Source organism: Echinops telfairi, unplaced genomic scaffold (genome assembly GCF_000313985.2).
Source record: "Echinops telfairi isolate 266 unplaced genomic scaffold, ASM31398v2 ScPeMD7_2291;HRSCAF=2852, whole genome shotgun sequence".
NCBI lineage: Eukaryota > Metazoa > Chordata > Mammalia > Afrosoricida > Tenrecidae > Echinops > Echinops telfairi.
In genome coordinates, this window is record NW_022106189.1 from 478,865 (window position 1) to 493,979 (window position 15,115).

A 15,115-nucleotide genomic window follows, 5' to 3' on the forward strand; every position below is an offset into this window, starting at 1 on the left:
ACACACACACACACACACACACACACACACACACACACACACACATGTCTAACAGAATCCATAACAGAGGGTCACTGAATAAACCGGTGAATCCACCATCTACTTAAGCTTCATTAACACAAAATCCATCTCTCTTTTTTTTAAGGAAAGAATCATAAAATTAAAACACTACCTTGGCATCACCAAGGATGTCCCCCAAAGAGAGCCAATTGGAACTCGAGCTTCCGGGTAAAAACAAAGCCCCTGAAAGGGACGTCACAACACAATCCCATGTGTACATGTAGCACCGCTATCTGCCCACACTGCTGCATGTAACTCATTTGCATGAGGACACGTTAGATTATACCAAAGAAGCACAATCAGAACACTTCCATAGGACAAATGGCCTGGTTTCTTCAAAATGACTGATGCCATAGGAGCTCTAGTGGTGTAGTGGGTATAAGGTGGGCTCGTAACCCTTGCTAACTAAAGGTCTGAAGTTCAAAACCACTAGCTGCTCCATGGGAGAAAGACGAGGCTTTCTCGTCCCTCCCATGCAGTCTTGGAACCCCACAAGGGCAGTTCTTCTGGTGACCCCATGATGTTGGGATCTCATCATTCCATTGTGAGCCACAGGTTTTTTCAATGGCTGATATTTTGGAAACAGGTCATCAGGCCTTTCTTCCTAGATTGTCTTAGTCCGGGAGCATCACTGATACCTGTTCATCACCCTAGCAAACCCACAGCCTCCAATGACAGACCAGGGATGGCTGCACAGGAGGTAGGTGATTGGCTGCGGACTGACCTGGGCCTCCCACATGGAAGGTGAGAATTCTTCAAATAAGCAGCCAGATGGAAATAAAGAAGGGAGAGAGGGACCTTGTGATGGGTTGCTGTTAGGGTCGGGTGCCGTCGAATCAGTCCCATGTCATAGCCACCATCCTCACAATTGTTTTGCTTGAGCCCATTGTTGTAGCCACTGTGCCAATCCATCTCATTAAGGGTCTTCCTCTTTTTCAATGGCCCGCTACTTGGCCAAGCATGATGTCTGTCAATTTGTCATACCTGTGTATTGCTGTGATACTAGAAACGATGTCACTGGTATGTCAGATACCAACAGGGTCACCCATGGTGGAGAGGTTTCAGCCAAGCTTCCAGAGTAAGACAGATTATGAAGAAAGAATGGACTGTCCACTTCGGACGGATCGCCATTGAGTCGGTCCCCACCCACAGCTACCCTAAGTATAACAGGACAAAGCACTGCACGCTCCTGCGCCATCTGTCAGGAGCTGGCAGTGTTTCTAAACTACGCATACGGTTTTCAGTGGCTCCTTCCTCTTTTTCTGTTCTTAATCTGAAGCCCCGCTGAAAGCTGCTCTCTTCTGGTGACCCTGCGGGCATTTGAAATATCAATGACCTAGCTTCCAGCATCACAGCCACACACAAGCCACCACAGTACTGCACACTGACAGACAAGTGGTCTGGGTCTTCTTGTTCTACTGTGATGAAAATATATACGTAAGCAACTTAACAACTTCTCCTCGAAAGCTTGCGTGAGATAGATTGCATTCCTAAATTTGTGCAAATGTTCTTGCCATCCTATTCCATATCCTTTCACCACCATGAACAGGGACTCAATGTCCTCTTAGCAAACCTGCCTCTTGTCCCTTCCTCATACCCCTCTTTCGTGTCTACCTATTGGCTTATTTCACATAAACAAGATAGTATTAGTCCTTCTGCAATTAACTTATTTCACTCAGCCCGATGCTTTCAACACTTATAAACCTAAGCAATCCCTTAAGATCCCTTCTAATGCATGAAGCCAGGTGAAGCTTGCTGGCTGATCCACAAGACGCCCAGGTGCTGCTACATCCTGCTAACACCTGGTGGTACACAGGAGAAAACTGAGAGACACCCAGATCCCCAGGGACAACAGGCATCTAAGAACTCCCACCTGCCTCAAGCAGGGTCCTTCCAGATGCCAACACCTTAACCTGCCCATCCTCACTCTCCCACCCAAGTTACTGCCACCAAAAGCAGAGTCCAGGGACCTTGGTTCCCTGGGAAATTTTCACCATAGTGGAACACCCAGAATGGCCAGAATGGGATTTCCTCTGCAGATGGGTTCCCCCACCCCTGTACTCCCCAAAGGAGGAGGAGGATTTCCCAATGGGCTGGCAGGGTAGTCTTCCATGTCTGCACCTCCCACAGCAGAAATCCCCTGGGAGAAGGCTTGTCTGAGGTTCCCGGGGGCCACCCAGCCGTGCAACTGGACACATATACTTTGTAGGCACTGGTTTCCAACAGATAAATGTAATCAAGGTTTATATGCTCAGAGAAGCCAACAGGATGGGATTGTTTCACTTGAAAGATCAGAAGAAAATTGTAACTAATGTTGTGGAAAATTACTTTGATATTGCTTTCTTGGTGCCGAATCACAATTAGGCTGCTGTGAGCAGTACAAGGGAAGAATAAATATGAATAGTAACAAATCAACACAAACAGCCATGTCAGGAGCGCTTTGCTCAGGAAGAATAACCTAGGCATTACATAAAAGTTTTCTCATTTTGGCTTAAAGTGCCTTACATGGAGAACTCGATGGTCCGCCCACTACCTGGCACCAGCAGAAGGTGGTCCAGCCCAACTCAGGACCCAAGGGCCCAGCCTTCTGGTTACCTGATTCTACAGTGTGGGTGTCACCCTCCCAATTCAGGAAGCGCTCACCTCAGCTACCCACTGAGCTGCTAACCATGAGGCCAGCAGTTCTAACCTATCAGGCGCTCAGAGGGGGAAAGATGAGGCTTTCTGCTCTTGTAAAGATTTATATACACTGTCCTCTAAGGTTGCTGTGAGTGAAAATCACCTCAATGGCGCCTCAGGCCCCTGCCCTGACCAAGCCACAGTTCCCCTCCCAGCTGGCCATCACAGACCTCCACCCTCTCTCCTAGGCTTGTTCTGCAGTAAGTACTGACACCCACATGGGCAGCTGCTCATGGGACCCCTCTGCCCCATGTCCCCACCACCACACATGCTCAGCCACCAAAGACACCCTGGCTCCATTTGTCCCCCTAAGTTTGAGGTTTCAGCAGTCACACACAAGCACAGGAAGCAGCTCTCTCCAGTCCTGACAGCACTGCCCTCTGGGGCCCAAGGACCAAGGACAGGTTCTGCAGCAGTACAGAAACCACAGAGACAGTCGTAGGTGGCTCCAGGGCTCGCAGGAAGCTGCAGAGGCCTCACGGAGGAGGTAGCTTGGTCCTGGGACAGCCAGACCCACTTTTGACAGCTACAACCTGTGAGGGTTGCACCCAGGCATGAGTCAGCACCGATGACTCACCAACCATCCCCTGGACCCACTCCTTGGCCTCCCACATGGGGTTCTCTGGTGGCAGCCAGGCCAGGCCCTGGTTCTGGCCTCCTCCTGTTCCTTCTGCCTTCCCACCTGCGTTTCTGAGCCCCTGAGCCCTTTAGAGCCACCCACCTAGCTGAGCACCTGTTTGCAGACACAAAACCACTGGGATTAGAGGAGAGGCAGCATCAGCCGGGTTGAACGGGGATGAGCTGAGGGCAGGGTTGGAGAGAGGCTGCAGGCCAGGGTACCTGTCATGGATGGAACCCTGTCCCCAAATATATACACTGTAGTTCTAACACCTGGTACTTATGAACATGGCCTGGGTTGTATATAGGGTCTTTGGAAAGGTCACCAGTTGAATATGAGGCCACAGGAAGGGGTCCCATCCAATCCAAGGGATGTCCCACCAAAAAGACAGAAGATGGCCACGTGACCACAGAGCTAGGCTGCAGCCAAGAGCCAAGGACCACCCGAGAGCCACCAAAAGTTGGCGGCTTTTTCGGAGGAGGGTGGCCAGGCCAACCCACCAAATGGGAACTGGGCCTCGGGATGGTGAGATAGCACAGTTGTATTCTTAGAAGCCACTCTGTCAGTGGGCCTTTGTCCTAGTTGCTATTGCTAGTGGTGCCGAGCTGATTCTGACTCACGGCAACCCCATGTGTGGCAGAGTGACTCCCTGGGGGTTTCAAAGCTCTGACTTTCCAGGGGCAGGCAGCCAGATCTGCTTTCCCAGCAGCCTCTGGGTAGGTCTGAACTGCCTTTGTTTCAGGTCACCCTCAAACACGTAACCCTTTCTGTCCCACATACAGTAGTGCTTAGACATGAAGCTGGTGCCCACCCTCCTGGGCTATGCCAGGTGGGCAGGGGTAGCTCAAGAATGCCTCCACTGAACCTCTGGTCCCCATAGCCCTCTCTGAGCTGGTGCCAGCTCACAGCATCGAATGCCCATGTCCCTGTGGGGAGGGGCGTCTCAGCATGCACAAGCATATCTGAGTTCTGGGGACTGTGGGACCTGAGCAGGTGTCATTAAGAACTTCCCTGAAATGCCCACAGGACCCATGCTGGCAACCACCACTGCCCTGATCTGGCCTTGACCTCATGGTCTGCTGACCTCCAACCCTGCCATGCCTAGAGGGAGCTGGATGTCAGTGCCAGTAGGTGCCTCAGGTACCCTCCCCACATTTTGTCTGCCCTTGTTCGTCTGTGCCTTCCCCTCACTGGGGCCCCAGCAAGCCCACCTGCCCCCAGCAGACCACAGCGATGGACTTAGTTAGGGGAGGCAGGTGGAGGACCATTATGGGCAGCTCACAGAAATGCTGAACTCAGGGATCCTCAGGGCTGGGCAGGGAAAGTGAGTCCCCCTTGGGGACCCAGGCTCTCAGGAAGGCGTCCCAGACAATGTGGAACAGGATCCAAGAGCTGGCAGAACCCTTCCTTAAATTGGAGTTTCAAAAAAAAAAAAAGGGAGTTTCACCCAAAGGCAGTAACAATGGACAGATGGCTGGCTCCCCACCAAAGAGCACCCCCAGGCTGCCCTGACACAACTTGCTAGCTGGGGGACAAAAGCTTAAGCCCAGAGGCTGGGGTCTGACTTCACCTTCCACCTGCAGGAAGCTAAGACCCCCTCCTCTGACTGCTGGGGACCTCCGCACCCTCTTGGCCTACTATCCTCCAACCAGCGGGGCTGTGCTGAAGAGTGTGAACTGCAGACCTTAGTTAGCAGCACCAGCCTTACCACAGGCACACCTTACCACCTTACCCAGCAGACCTTACCACAAGCACACCAGCCAGCACCTTGGCACGACCAGGGTGGGAGCTCACCTGGCACCTGCTGGGGAGCCAGCTCCGTGGGGTCCTGCAGGCTGATAAAGAGGAGCAGGCCCGCAGCTCCAAACAGGAGGATGAAGGCGAACAGGCAGGCCAGCCGCATGGTGCCGGGTCTCGGGGGCTTCCAGCGCTCGTTCTGAGGTCACCTCTGGGGTGTGGGCGGCACCTCCTTCCCTCATTGTCCACACCAACCGTCCATCAGGCCGAGTCTACAGGGGAGAGGACGAGAAAGACTGTCCACCACTGAGTCACCGGGCGTCCCCAGCTGGGCTGGGCCCCGGCCTGCATATGACCTAAGCGTGACACAGATCCCTCTGGAGTCGAGTGTCCCTTCAGTCTTATCAAAGAAACAAAGGGATGTCTTGTGTCTGGAATCTAGCTCTACCTACCACCCACTGCCACTGAGGGGATTCTGACTCACAGTGGCCCACTGCACCCTAGGGTTTCTGAGGCTGTCCATCTCATAAAACAACAAAAAGTTTTATTGACATGTAATTCACAAATCATACAATTCAATCATCCAAGGCTGTCGATCTGTACAGGAGCAGACAGCCTCCCCTTTCACCCACGGGGTGGCTGGTGGGTTCAAACTGCTGACTTTGCAGCTAGCAGCCCGACGAATAACCAACATTGGGTTATACATATAACCCATATAACCAGCAGGGCCCTTGTATCTGTCTGTGCTCTCAGAAAACCATGGAGAGGGACCCTTGCCACTGGGGAAGGCAGATCACAAACTTGCCCAGGCTCGCTGAGACTCCACCCAAGTCCCACCTAGGACACACGCAGGAACTGGACTCTGTTCTTCCAAATGGCCCTTAGATCTGCCTCCAAAGTGATGCCTTCCTGGGGATGCCGGGGACGAGGAACCCCATGGAGCAGGAGGTCTTGAGAACAAGCCTCCCCACCCCAGAGGATGCTTAGGTACCCACCAAAGCCCTCACCCGGCCACTCGCCGCATGCCAGGGAGAGCGGTCCAAGCACCACTGGATAGATGCACCAGCAGGAGCAGACACAGAGTGACCACTGAGGCCCTCTCCGTCTGCAGCAGCCAGACCTGCCTCAGACCCTGGCCCAGAGGCTGGGCATGCTATCAGCCTTCCCACCCGGGCCCCTCCTAAAGGGCAGAGAAAGAAATCCCAAATGTCAACCCCCAAGCCCCCAAAACCAAGCTCACTTGCCATCAGTCGATCTGATCTGCCCCCACCGGATAGGACAGGGTAGAATGGCCCCATGGGTTTCCAAGACTGTAAGTCTTTCCAGGAGTAGAAAGCTCTGTTTTCCTTCAGGAGCAGCTTATGGGTTTGAACCACTGACCTGGTGGTTAGCGGCCTAATGCCTAGCCCACTGTGCCACCACACTACCCCTCAAAAAAGCACAGAAGTTGCCACCAAATTGATTGTGATCCCTTGACCCCAAGTCCATTAGAGTGGATCTGTGCCCCAAAGAGTGTTTGAGGCTGGGACCTTCTAGCTTTGGATCACCAGGCCCCTCGAGGGTTCAAGGTTCCCTAGGTGGGTTTGATCCAACAACCTTTTGGTTAGTAGCCTAGTGTTTAACTGCCTGCACCATCTCAACACTCACCAGAGACTCCCAACTCGGACAAGCTGTGGGTGTGCAGTGGATGGTGTGTGGGGAGAGGGGTGAGGCATGAAGATGTGGCTGCAGGGGACATCTGGGCTTCACAGGCAGCTGATTCCTACAATCCACTTCCCCTCAGAAAGACCTCCATTTTGGCTCCTTACCTTCATCCAACCCTACTGGCCCAGGGACACTGCCCTCTGTGTACCCATGAAACCCTGCAAAGTCCCCTCCCCAGACTGAGGCCCGGTGGCAGCCCCCAGTGGCCTCTGTGACCACACATCTCCAGACCAGGTGTGCCTCTCTCCACGAGGATGCAGGGGTTCAGCCAGGGACCTGTCCCTGACCTGTCACCTGGGCACGGCTGGAGAAAGCCCTAGCCACTGGCCCCAAGGAGGAAGTCATAGGGAGAGGAGCCCCTGCCTCCCGGGCCCAGGAAAAAAAAAAAAAAAAGTCCGAGGCCTAGCATGTTCCTCAGACAAGCTCAGGGGCTGAGGAGTTAAATTACAGGTTTGGGTTTCTTCCCTCTGCAGTCTCTGTAATTATTTTTTCACTCAGTTAACTTTAATTAACCTGCTCCAGGCCTCAAGGCGCGGAGTGCACTCCAGTGTGGGCGCACTGGGCCATGCAGAGCAGGTGGCTCCCACGACGTCCAGAACGGCTGTGGTAGAGGTGTGCCAAGCTAGTCCAGAGTTCAAGGCTGTCGTGGAGAACAATGTGCAGCCATGCAGCCCCAAGGGCTCAGAGCCTGGTGGCCCTCATGTGGATCCATGGCGCGCCCTCCTTGGTTGCTCTGAATAAGGCCGTCCTGGGGGCTGGGCTTTCTGTTCTTGGAAGGACATGGATACCTGTACCCCCAGCCCCACTGGAGGTCTCTCAGTGTCCCAGTGTTTGCTGTCCAGTGAGTCTCAATGCTGGCAGACCTGCATGGGAGCCCCTCCTGGGCCCATGGGGGCCAGACTGAGGCTCTAGGGAAGAGTGGGTGACTGAAGAGGAGGCAGGATGTCCACCCACAAGCGGTCGGCTTAGCCTGCTTGGAGGGACAGGGAGGAGAGATAAGGGTGGGAATGACATTACACACCAAGGTCCCAGGGTGAGACTCCCTGTGCACGGTGGGCAGGGAGCCAAGGACTTCATGGTACTGCAGTTGCTGTTGTGTGTACTCACACACATACATCCAGATCACACCACGGAGGGGGTCCCACAAGCCCCTGCTCCTGTTGGTTGCAGCCATGCTCACCTCCCGGGACAGAGAGAAGCTAACAAAAGAAAGAAGAAAGAAAAGAAAACACTCACTGCCATCAAGTCGATTCTAACACACAATGGTCCTATAGGTAGTGTGTTAGTTTGGGTAGACTAGAGAAACAAATCCACAGAAACGCATATGAGTATAAGATAGAGTTTTATATAAAGGGTAAGTGTGCATTAAGAAAGCATCCCAACCCAGTGCTGTCCAAGCCCATAAGTCCAGCATTAGCCCATATGTCCTACACCAAATCTACAAAGTCCTCCTTAATCTTACGAAACACATGCAACGACGAAGATTGCAGGAGGAAAGCTGAGTCAGTGAACGTGTAAGCATCTCAGTGCTGGCAGTGGTCTCCACACTGCTGCTCCAGCACCCAGGGCTGCATCGGGGTAGGTCCATGTGGCTTCTCTTCAGGAAGTGAGCCTTGCCAGCTGAAGCACCCTGGTCTGATCATCAGACAGCAAGAGACCTGAGAAGTAGAAAGGTGAGGCTCACTGAGCCATTTATCTCTCTGCCCTTCAATTAATCCCACATGTTTTTATCGGCCAGGTTGGCACAATAAACCTTAACTATCTCAGGCAGCGTAGAACTGCCCCTGTGGGTTTCTGAGGACATAGATCTGTATAGCACAGAAAGCCTCCTCTTTCTCCCAAGGAGCAGCTGGTGAGTTTGAACCACAACCTTGTGGTTAGCAGCCCAACTATGTCACCAGAGCTCCTTAGACAGAGGCCAATTTGATACAAGGTGGCTTCCAACACCAAGATGTTTCAGAACGAGTGAAGAGACATGGCACAATGGGGAAGTCAGAAAGACAGTTTTCCTGGCCCGGTAAAATGGCTACTAACATGCCTCCAAATGGAGGCACCAAGACTCCTTGTGGATGAACAAAGGAGACCTGAGCCCCTGACATCACTGTGTTGTTTGCACCTGTCAGTGCTGCAGAAGGGAATCTTCTCCCCCATCTGGCCAGCCTGTTGCTGCCCCAGCTAGTACAAAACTCCTCCATGGAAAAGCAGACCACCCTGCAGCCAGTGCCACTCGTCCCTGTTTCTGCCCCCACCTAGCCCTCTACCCTAGACACAGGCGCAGGCTAGCATTGCCCAAGTGCATGGCAGCCAGGCCAGGGCACACACCAGGCCAGGAGGCTGCAATCAGCTTCAGAGACCCTTCCCTCCCCTCCCCTTCGGAGACAAGGCCCTCTCCCCAGACCAGGAAGCTGCTTTCATCAAAAAGGAGCCTGCCTGTCCCGGACAACTGGTGGCCCACTGGCTAGTCTGTGGTACCTCAGGAGAGGCCTCCCAGCAAGGGGTCTAGATGATCCTCCTTGCCTCAAAGGTGGAGGAGATGGGCGGTCCAGACTCACTCCAGAATGTGTTCGTGGGAAGCCCGCTTATGCTCTCAAGGTTCTGTTCTGTCAGAGTTCCAGGCTATTTTCAAGGCAGTAGGGAGATGCTAGGAGCCCTGGTGGCATTGGGTCTCTAACGGCAAGGTCAGCAGTTCAGAACCACCAACCAGCACCAATGGAGAAAACAAGACTTCCTACTCCCATAAAGAATTAATCTCAGAAACCCACAGGAGCAGTTCTATCTGTCTTGTAGGTTCCCTCTGAAAGTCAGCATCGATTGAATGGCAGTGAGTTTGTTTGTTTCTTGGAGGGAGATACTAAGGAACCTCAGTGGCATAGTGGATTATGACTTGCCCTGCTAACCACAAAGTTCAGCAGTTCGAACCCACCAGCCACTCCTTGGGAGAAAGACAAGGTTTTCTGCTCCCTCAAAGACTGACAGCCTCAGAAATTCAGAGGGGCCATTCTTGTCTGTCCCAAAGGGTTGCTATGAGTCAGAATCAACTTGATGGCAGGGAGTTGGATATTGATTTTGGCAGAGAGATGCTGGGCCAAGGCAGCCGCTCCCCTGGGAATGGAACTATTGCCTAGGACTGGGGGCTATGACCCTCTAAACACTGGGGCCCTTTCTCTAAACATGGCTGGAGCTCTCCACCCCATCTGGAATCATGCCATTCGCAACTCACAGAGACTGCTCACACTGGATTCCAAGACAAGCGCTTCCTCTGGCACTCCTGCCAAGATGAACAGATAATAAGAAAATTCGAATCCCCTGGGGTGGGGTACAAGAGGAGAGAGGGTTAAGGCAGGAAAAATGAGCAGCCACTTGGGTTTTCAGATAACTGTGCCCTCTTAACCACCTCTAGCTCACCCCACCCTTGTGGCTTCTGGCCCTGAATGGCGTCACCAATTTTTATTTTTTTTTAAATTCAATTAATCTTGTCATCACCTCCTGGGACATGGGACAGAGCCAAGGATTCAGCCCATCTTATTTATTTGATTTTTAAAAATTGTCTCTGGGAAATTCACTTCAGGGCACAAGCAAAGACTTGGGAATTCGGCTAAAATGCACGCACCTCTGGTGGCGATGGGCCAGCGGGCGGACAGCCCCAAGGACACGCTGCACTGCAGCTGTTCCAGGGCCTGGAAGCTCCCCCAGCACCCAGGGGATCCCCTTTAGCTGCGGGACCCACCCTGCATGCACCGAGCAGCAGGAGGCCGAGGGCGCCCTGCTGCTGAAGGCATCCACTCGGAAGAGTCTGCACCACCCGCCGGGACCACAAAAGTTGTCTGTCCAGTGGGCCCCCTTCTGGCACCGGCAAGCGAACAATGACGTCCCTGGGCCGAGGGCTCCCGCAAAGCTGTTCGCTGCGAGAAAGGCTGCTATGGCAACTTGAGAACAGAGCCCGGCAGGGCGGCCACCTTGAATCCGGAACCGTGCGCCCTCCGCGGGGGGTAGCCCAGGGGGCTGCAGGCCCGGCTTCCCGGCGCCGCAGATGGCGGCTGGCGGCTGACCGCGGCCTCGGGAACTCCCAGAACTCTGCTTCTCCCCGAAAAGGAGCGCGCGGCCCCGTCCCCTGAGAGCGCCACCTCCATCGGTGTCGTCAGGCTCCGTCTGCTGTGTGCGGCTCTCGCTTCACTTCGGAGATCGGGTTCTTCTTGACTCCAGCTCATTAAACCCTGCAGCTTGTTAAAAGCGTTCTCGTGGCAGCCGTTCTGTTCCATAAGCACGTACGTGCACGACGATGCAGGGCTGCGAGAAGAAGAGAGTGGCCCCGCGGGCTGACCCCGCCGCAGGCTAGCAACCACGGGCGCTGACCTAGGTGCTGAAGTCTCGGGCCCACTTCTAGAAACAGCCCACTCCCGCCGTCTAGGGCGGTGTTTCAACCCCTACAGCCCCCAGGAAGGGGGAAAGAGAGGATCCCTCAAGCAGAGGCCAAGGCATAAGTCAGCCTCTAACAGCCCACTCGGAACATCGCAGCCCGAGCTCCACAGAGAGGCGCTGTGAGGGGCTGCAGTGAGGGGGTGTATAGAAGGCCTAGTCAGGGGACCACCAGCCACAACGCCCTCCTTTGCTGTTTACAAGCAGGGCAGCTCTGCCCAGGATGTCTTACATTTTATGTCATTGAAACAGGGTACTATTCTGATTATCGGTCCAAACTCACTGCCATTGCCGCAATTACGACTCACAGGGACCCTACAGGACCGGCGAGAACTGCCCCCGTGAGTTTCCGAGGCTGTAACTTTATGGGAGTAGAAAGTCCCATCTTTCTCCCATGGAGCTGGCAGGTGATTTCAAACTGCTAACCTTCTTAGCCGTCCAGCGCGTAACCACTACTCCATCAGTCAATTCTAACTCACAGCAAGCCCATTTGGCAGGGCAGAACCGGCTCCTACAGATTTCAAACCTGTCGTCTCTATTGGAGTGGATCACAGGTCTTTCTGGGCATTGTACCAGTGTGCCACCTCTTACACGACTCAGGGTTAGAAAGAGAAACAGCATCCCTTCTTAACCCTGCATTGGCAAAGTCCAGCACACCACATCTGCGACAGCCCTTCCCCTGCTGCGTGAAGCACTGGTGAGCCTATATGTGGCTCTTGGGGCCTTGGGAGCAGTGTCACGCCTCTCCCCATCTTTGTTTCCCAGCACTCAACACAATGCCTGGCACAGGGAAAGGGACCGATGCCCTTGGCTGCATCTGAATGAGCCCCCATGAATAGATAGACACATTAGGGACCACCCAGAGAGAGGCGTCTATGAACCTGGACTTTTAAAAAGGGCATTGATGTTTCCAGGAAGAGTGGGTCTGTCTCAGAACAGGGTCTGAAATGTAGCCCAGTACCCAGGGGGAAAGAAAGGGGCAGGAAGTGAAGCACCATCAGAGAACCAAAAGGTGCCAGACAGCTAGCTCACCCACACTGAAGGTGCATAGCATTGGGCTGCAGGTCATAGGGCTGCAGGGCTAATATGACTTTGTAGGTGTAATAGTTATGCATTGAGCTGCAATTCAAAAAGTGAGCAGTTCAAACTACTAGCCCGGTTCTCAGGAGAAAGAAGAGGCTTTCTACTACTGTAAAGAGTTACAGTGTTGGAAACTCAGCAGGGCAGTTCTACCCTGCTCTGTTGAGTTGCTATGAGTCAGCATGGACTTGATGACAGTGAGAAAACAATAGAACAGAACAGAACAACAAAAGGTGAATGGACTAACCAAATGTGGCATACACACATCTATATATGTGTTATATATATTATAAAGAGAGGTGATGTTCTGATGCATGCCATCAAACGGATGAACCTGGAAAACATTAGGTTGCATGATATAAGTCAAGCAGGAAAGTGGGATAGTACATGATCCAACTTATATTAAATAAGCATGAATAGCCAGAATGTGCCTTATAAGGGTGGATGGTGAGGCTTTATTTCATGTACTTTGGACATGTTATCAGAAAAGGCCAGTCCCTGCATGGTCCTTTTGTGCTGGGTAAAGTAGAAGAAAACTAGGATATATAACACTAGTAAACCCTGAAACAAAATTACATTTTGAATGTAGGGTAATTGGAGGACAACTAAGTCAATTGACATAACATAGTTCACAAGACAATGTTGTTCACCCTACTGAGACGAGTACTGACTGGATCTTAATTGCTAGAGAGTGGCCATCTAAGGTACAAATACTGGTCTCTTCCCATCCGGAGGAAAGAAGAGTGTAACCAACCAATGACTCAAAGAAACCATTAATCCCAAGGACTAATGAGCCACACAAACCACAGCCTCCACAACCCAAAGACCAGAAGAACTAGATGGTGCTCAGCTACCACTGCCAACCATCCTGACTGAGAAGGACCACAAATGGTGAGTAAAATGTAGAACAAAATTCAAACTCATGGAAAGGACCAGACTTCCTGTTCTGATAGAGACTAGTGGAACCCTGACACTGTGGCCCATTGACACCCTCCAAACCCAGAAGTGAACCCATCCCAAGGAACAAGTGTGAAGTGAAACAACAGACAGGCCATAAAGTGAGCAGTGACACTCAAGAGGAATCTAGTTCTCAGAATAATCAATCAATCATAGGAGACCAAAATGGCAGCATTTGCCTAAAAACAGAGCTCAAACCACAGGAAGGAGGATTCCTCAAATAGAAATGGGGAATAGTGCCATTACACTGACGGAATTGCAACTAATGTTACAAAACAATATCTATATAAACTGTTACATGGGAAACTAATTTGCTCTGTAAACTTTCACTTAAATCATAATTTTTTTTAATCAATAAAAGCAAACTTGTCAAAAGTTTATTCAAGGGTGATATTGAGCAGAAGTTGTCAAGAATTTTGTATTACTTGGATCTACAATCAATGCTCATGGAAACATCAGTCAAGAGATCAAAAGAAAGGTGGGGAAAAGAGGTCAAAAGACGCACGGCTTTAGGTAAACATGCTAAGACCTCTTTAGAGTAATGACAAGCAAGGATATTGCTTTGAGGACTAAGGTGCCATAGTGTTTTCAAACACATCAGCTGCATGTGAAAGCTGGACACCAAATACAGAAGGAAGAAGAATTTATGCATGTGAATTAAGGTGCTGAAGAAGAATATTCAAAGCACCACGTACTGCCAAAGGCAAACAAGTCCATTCTGGAAGAAGTATGGCTAGAGTGCTCTTGGAGATGAGGATGGCAAGGCTTCATCTTACATACATTGGACACGTTGTTAAAGTGCAGGGGCAGTGAAAAAAAGGAAGGCCCACAACGGGATGGACGGACACAGTGGCTGCAACAATGGGCTCAAACATCAGAACAACTGTGAGGATGGCGCAGCACCGGGCAGTGTTTCATCCACTGTGCAAAGGGCAGAGGAACTGGACAGATACTGTGGGGTGGGCATCAGACTCCCAGTCAGGGCCTGGCTGTCCTCCAGCCAGCTATGGGACTCTCAGGATTGAATTTTTGGTACTCAAAATCCATACCCATCCGAAATGCCCACCGTAGATAAGTTCTGAAGTTCTGGTGTGAGACACGTCTTGGAAAAGAGAAGAGCATCATGTTAATGTCATTCGTATAAGGCCACATCCAGGTGGCCCTCTAGTGAGGCTGTCCCTGACCTGCCTCTGTGCACAGCCAGCCCTCAGTTGCAAGAAAGCTGCCTCCCACCATTGCATGTGCCCCGGGCAGTGCATTCCAGAGATACATTGGGTGCCTATGGACCAAACGAATCCCGCCAAACTAGTTCCCTTCAAGACAACTCTATCCTTGTTAGCTAGCCCCATGGTAAATGTCAAACTGTAAAGTGGTTTTGGTTTGTTTTTTTCTGATCTGCAAAACCACACTCCCCTACCTGGTGACCCTGGTGCTGTGTTTGAACCTGTGGTGGAAGAAATCCCCAGAAATGGTCTTTTGTCTTGCTTCTTTGGAAAAACAGGTTGGGAGATACTTTCCCCACAAGCTTTCCCTGGGCAGATTTGTTACTTTTGTCCAGGTGGGTTGACACTTCCTGGTCAAGCTGCAAACAACACCTTCGTACTTTTGTGTCTTGTTCTGTCCTGCAGCCTACTCTAAAATTGGTATCAAACTGGGGGCGGTGGGGTTGGTGGATAGGCTAAGCAAATGAGGTGAATTCTTGGCTACTATGTAAATAAGGTGTCTGTGGCCTATCACTCGTCAGTTTGTAGCCTTAGTGGGAGTGACAAGAATTTATGCAGCCAAGTCCAAAGATGTCTTTCAGACAGAAAGAATCAGGAAGAGAAGCAGTAAAAAGAAGAGAAAATAAAGGAGAGAGAGAGG

The 15,115-nt window shown here is 51.7% G+C and overlaps 1 protein-coding gene across 2 annotated transcripts in view; it reads right to left on the reverse strand.

Annotated features, from left to right (window-relative positions):
• Window positions 1-15,115, reverse strand: part of CHST8 (carbohydrate sulfotransferase 8) — a 163,272-nt gene that overhangs the window by 78,397 nt on the left and 69,760 nt on the right. The window contains exons 1-2 of one of the 2 annotated variants that reach the window (XM_045293811.1): window positions 7,907-7,967; window positions 5,153-5,367 (exon numbers count right to left, since the gene is read on the reverse strand). In XM_045293811.1, the coding sequence (XP_045149746.1) occupies window positions 5,153-5,261 (109 nt within the window). In that variant the 5' untranslated portion in view covers window positions 5,262-5,367; window positions 7,907-7,967. Of the gene's footprint in view, window positions 1-5,152; window positions 5,368-7,906; window positions 7,968-15,115 lie in introns of those variants that run through there. The other variant, XM_045293810.1, reaches the window with a different exon arrangement.